At 44.3% G+C, this 5,455-nt stretch overlaps 1 protein-coding gene and 1 long non-coding RNA gene across 2 annotated transcripts in view; one reads left to right on the forward strand and one right to left on the reverse strand.

Annotated features, from left to right (window-relative positions):
• LOC106812667 overlaps positions 1 to 3,225 on the forward strand; it is a 12,353-nt gene extending 9,128 nt beyond the window's left edge. Inside the window, exon 2 of the long non-coding RNA XR_001394365.1 lies at positions 3,062 to 3,225. This is a non-coding gene — a long non-coding RNA (uncharacterized LOC106812667). The remainder of the gene's footprint in view (positions 1 to 3,061) is intronic.
• The window catches only part of LOC106812666 (NADH-ubiquinone oxidoreductase 75 kDa subunit, mitochondrial-like), a 27,094-nt gene that overhangs the window by 18,389 nt on the left and 3,250 nt on the right, over positions 1 to 5,455 (reverse strand). The window contains exon 2 of the mRNA XM_014816595.1: positions 1,572 to 2,326. Coding sequence (XP_014672081.1) covers positions 1,572 to 2,280 — 709 coding nt within the window. The 5' untranslated portion in view covers positions 2,281 to 2,326. The remainder of the gene's footprint in view (positions 1 to 1,571; positions 2,327 to 5,455) is intronic.

A 5,455-nucleotide genomic window follows, 5' to 3' on the forward strand; every position in this document is an offset into this window, starting at 1 on the left:
TTTTTATTATGTTTGGAACTTTGTATGTTTGGAACTTATAGTGAAAACGCCTAAGACCACACGGAAATGAAACCACGTCGAAATCAAAAGCTTTTCTCTTGCCCCCCCCCCCCCATCTGTACGACCCCCCATCTAAGTCGTGAGTTCCTCCCACGTCCCGAATGTCTGCCCTCTGTGTCCCCCGCTAAAATTCCGGACTGTTCGCTGGCAGCTATGAATCCGTGCGCCGAATGCATATGTCGGCGCACGGATCCATAGCTGCCAGCGAACAGTCCGGAATTTTAGCGGGGGACACAGAGGGCAGACATTTGGGACGTGGGAGGAACTCACGACTTAGATGGGGGGTCGTATAGATGGGGTTCGCCGTGGTTCCATTTCCGTGTGGTCTTAGGTGTTTTCACTATAAGTTCCAAACATAAAAAGTTCCAAACATAATAAAAATCGGACCATTATTTAATGGAAAATTTGATAAAATAGTGATACGAAATAGTACGCGGATTGTGCACCCAGTTACCTCTTTCAAATCATATGCTGTTTAAGAATCGCCATTCACTGCATTTCCCCGGAGCTCCGCCCACTTTAAAAATAATGCTATAGCATTGTGGCAGTGGTATCCTGAGTGTACGAACGAGTTAGTATTTTGATTTTTGATTTTCGATGACAGCAGTAAGGCGAAAGTGCAGCATTTGAACACAGCTTACTTCATTAGCATTATATATAGTATCTAATCATTTTCTGAGAGCTTCTTTTTGTATATATAAACAATTAATACATTATCTGGCATCTCTATCATATATGTGACCTTGCCTTATATCATATGCACCCCTAGTCCGCAAATGCAGACGTTATAACTCCGCTTTGCTAATCTGAGGGTGTGGGTTTATCATCACCCATTACTGGGGTCTGCGTCGGCTCGGACTAATGCACCCCTACCACTACAATGTCCCACTGCCATTGGCATTGTCAGTATCAGAAACTAGCTAGAGTAAATTGCTTGCTATATAAGCAGGGGTTGTCTGGTATAGGGGTATTCTAACCCTAGCAATAACGTTTCTTGGAGCTATCACTCAGGGTGATACAATTGTATCCACACCTACGAATACTTCTATTACTACAAGTACATGTTACAATAATTACTAGTAGTAGTAGTAGTAATACTAGTTACTACTACTACTACTAAGTACTAGCACTACTACTAAGTACTAGCACTACTACTACTACTAGTAGTACTAGTTAATACTACTACTACTAGTACTACTAGACTACTAGTACTCCTACTACTAGTTACTACTATAGTACTAGAGCTACTACTACTAGTACACCTACTACTAGTTACTACTATAGTACTAGAGCTACTACTACTAGTACAAATACTATATAGTATAGTACTAGAGCTAGTACTACTACTAGCTCCAAAGGTAATGTACTTATTAACTACACAAGGTGCCAGTTACTGTAGCATTCGTCAACTTTGCATAATCAATGGGCCTATTATGACTTTAAATTACATGCAGCAAAGATTTAATAATAATAATAACAAGTGCGGAAGGACGACCGTCCGAGACACCCACCGACGGGACAAAGGTCGATGACGTTTCCGGAGAGCTCCGACGCGAAGAGCTTCTCCACGTAGGTTCCGATCTGCATGTCGTTGCCGCGGCCCGGCGTTCCGAGAACCTCGATGCCGGCGACCTCGCTGCCGAACCTCACGCAGCGCGTGCACTGGATGCAGCGAGTCATGATCGTCTTCACGAGCGGCCCGATGTTCTTGTCCTCGACGGCGCGCTTTCCCGTGTACTTGATGTCCGTGAAGCGGCCCTTGTCCGAGCCGAAGGTCATCGACTGGTCCTGGAGGTCGCACTCGCCACCCTGGTCGCAGATCGGGCAGTCGAGCGGGTGGTTGACGAGCAGGAACTCCATGACGCCCTCGCGAGCCTTTCGCGTCATGTCCGAGTCCGTCCTCACCTTCCAGCCCTTCATGACGGGCATCGCGCATGCCGCGACCGGCTTCGGCGAACGCTCGACTTCGACGAGGCACATGCGGCAGTTGCCGGCAATCGACAGCCGGTCGTGGTAGCAGAAGCGCGGGATGTCGATGCCGACCTGTGCTGCCGCTTGGAGGATCGTCGTGCCGGGGTTCACGAGCACTTGTTTCCCGTCGATGAACACTTCGACTTTCTCCGGCTCGGGCGCCGCAGCCGTCGTAGACTCGGCGCGCAAGGCGAGGGCGGCCCACGTGGCTGGACGCGCCAGAAGCTGTCTGAATGGTAGGCGAATCATCTTCTCTCGAGTCGAGTTCACCTAGCTACCGTTCCGACTCCAGCACCTGAAAGAAGCACTTTTGGTTGTGTTACGGTGACTCAAAGCTTTCTTATAGGGGGTGCTTATCACTAATACTGACATTCCAAATAATCTCGAGTTATTACTACACTATGATATCACTGTGACTATCAACTACTAGTACTAAACTAGTAGTGGTAATACTAGTATAATATTTAATAATAACCAGTTACCAGGCATGGCTAGTGCAGGTTTTATTATGGAAGTGTCTAAACAACCGGATCCGGTTTCGGAATCCTGAAAACTAAACAACCGGCTCTCTTTGATTGGCTAATTATGTCACTTATTTATTTTATTTTTTATTATTTTTGGTTAATTTTATTTTATTTTAGAATTAGGGATAGGGTTAGGGTTAGGGTTAGGATTAGAGTTAGGGTTGGGGTCTATATCAACTACTTTCAAGTAGGTCCGAGTAGCTCAGCGGTAGAGCGTTCGCTTCGTTAAAATAACGGACTGTGTTCGAACACCATTTAACATGTTTTTATTTTTCTCTGCTTTGTATTGTAACGTCTCTTTTACATATGTTGTACAGATGTCACATTGAATTAGTAATCGTAGATAGTTTTGGTTGTACATAGAGAAGGGTTGGGCGTTTAGCATACAGATGAGAAATAGTTAGGTTGGGTACTACGCGGATAGGTTACGGATGTTAGGTTGGGACTTGGTACAGATGGCCAGCATATGTACATTTCCCGCGTAATAATTTGAACAAGAGAGAGAGTGGTGTGTGATTGGTTAGGGTAGAGTGGAACTGGGCCGTGATTGGATGCGGGGTTCATATATTAAGGGACGCGAGAGCATTTGGGGGGAGATTGGAACGAGACAGGACGTGACGTGACGCTGACGGGTTGTTTGTAAACAATATATTTCTTTAGTGAACACAAATTCTATACGTCTTCTTGATTATTTATACTTTAAATTATAACATACAACTACGCTCTACAGTATATTTCTTTGTATTTTATTCGTTTCTGCATTTATTTGTTCTGTAACTTTTGTTTATGTTTGGAATTAAATATATTTCTTTATGTGTTGCATTTAACATTGTCCTATTATATATTTGTCCTGTTAATAGTGTTATTGTTCCGGAAACTGACCCAATTGCAAAGAAGAGAGCCGGTTGTCTTAGTTTTTTAAGAACTCGGAAACCGGGTCGGCGGTCGTTTAGACAGCCTTGCCTTTTCTAGGCATGACAAAGTGTATAGCTCTAGTAACTTATAGCCGCGTACAGTTGCCGCAGGGCTGATATGAGCAGTAACAATGTTACATGGCAATGGTCGAATGAGTTTTATGTCTCGACAACTTTTAGCATTATATATAACGTTCTTCGGTATGCAAAACAAAGCTCGAAGAGCGTCTGGGCTCATTCCTGAGTCTGCTTGCTAACGGCTTATAACGTAACATTTAATTGTGCGTAGGTGGTACAAACCCAACCTTGTAGGATACGCAGAATATGGCAGATACGCAGTTGCGTACACCATGCAATTTCAGCACCTTCTGGCATCTGCATAACTCCCAAATCCCATGGTTTGATGACAAATCGCGTAGCCTGAAAAACTAATGTCTTTAATGGTGCATTCGTGACCCTAATCACCTATTAAAACAAGTGCCGCCAAGAGCGATCAGCGCGTCATCTAAACGTCTACTGGCGGTGACTCTGTGGTGAGTGGTTGGGATTTCTAGTAAACCCTGCCTAGTCCCCAAATGGTGTTCACATTACACGCCGGAAACAGTGGAATGCACAGGGATGTATCAAGGAACCTTCTCAAAAATGTTCGTGTGGGATCGTTAGTGAAAGCTTGCCACGAGATGTGCGCGTACGTTTAAGTGTCTTCAGATTAAAGAGTGGAAGCTCACATCACTAACTATACAACAACTATTTGCAAGACAGAATAGGTAAGCACTCATCCAAATTTAACCTTACGCAAGCCTACAGGCTGCAAATTGCAAATAGAGAAGGCTCCACCTGTAAGCCAATTAAGGCAGGCAAGAAACTGCACGCAACACATAGCACTGGCGATGCAACCCACTGCAGTGGCATAGCGTTTACATGTAACAACTGACAGTACAGAAATGATCATAGAAATTATACGATTTAAGCGAACATACAACCTTCTTCTAACCAAAGTTTAGCATTTTGAAATTTCACATGTGACATTGTAGGCGCTTATACATCCAGGCTATGTTATACGATTCTACTAGGCAAACCCGGCAGCCAAAATTTCTTCTAACAGACAGTCGAACAAATCCAAGTTTAACACCTCCTCTTGAGGGTCAAAAAGGTTTATCCCGACACTTACTCTTCGATGTCAGCAGAAGGGAATTTCATGGTCCTTTCAATAAGGCCATAAATAAATGCTAGGTCAACCGCTGCGAAACAAAAAAGTTTTTCAACTCGCGTCATCTATCGGTTTGCACCGTCAGACCATGTCCCAGAAAATGTCCTAAAAATCTGCCCATGTGCCGCATTGACACTTTGACGCTGTCGACCTCCAAAATTCCGCGGTCACAGTGATGGCTTTTCCGTACCATGTGCTATACACCTCGAACTATTCAACGACCTAGGTCGAGCCGTTTAGATTTGTGCCGGCAATTCTGCATTTCCCTTCACACTATACCTAAGTTAAGGAGTGAAGTGTTCCCCCTTCGTTTACACCCCGCTCTTGAACGTACTTTGGCAAAACTTGACCCCGCCCAGCTTCGACATCCCAACTGCGTTTTCGGATTACCCCCCCACATCCGATATATCGTGTACCGTCAACGTCGAGGGTTAAGATTGTGCCCAACTGTAGACGGACGCACGGACGGACGACGCACAGGACGATCATGCGATTCTACAAGCTGGCATCTGACTAATGTCAGATGAGCAACAAAAACAAAACGAAGGTAGGCCAGTGATTATGGACCGAATAAGCTCAAGAACGGTACCATGTTTCGTCTATATTGGTGCCAAAATTTGATGAGAAAATTAAGTCTGGAAAATCCACAAGCTTTTCACTCTGGTAAATTATTTGAGTGCTAGTGACTATTCCAAACTATTCAATCAACGTACACTAACAGAATCTCATATATAACTCATCACATTATCTCGCTAAGTAAAGCATATCTCTCTCAA

The sequence above is a fragment of the Priapulus caudatus genome, unplaced genomic scaffold (genome assembly GCF_000485595.1).
Source record: "Priapulus caudatus unplaced genomic scaffold, Priapulus_caudatus-5.0.1 Scaffold671, whole genome shotgun sequence".
Classification (NCBI taxonomy): Eukaryota; Metazoa; Priapulida; class Priapulimorpha; order Priapulimorphida; family Priapulidae; genus Priapulus; species Priapulus caudatus.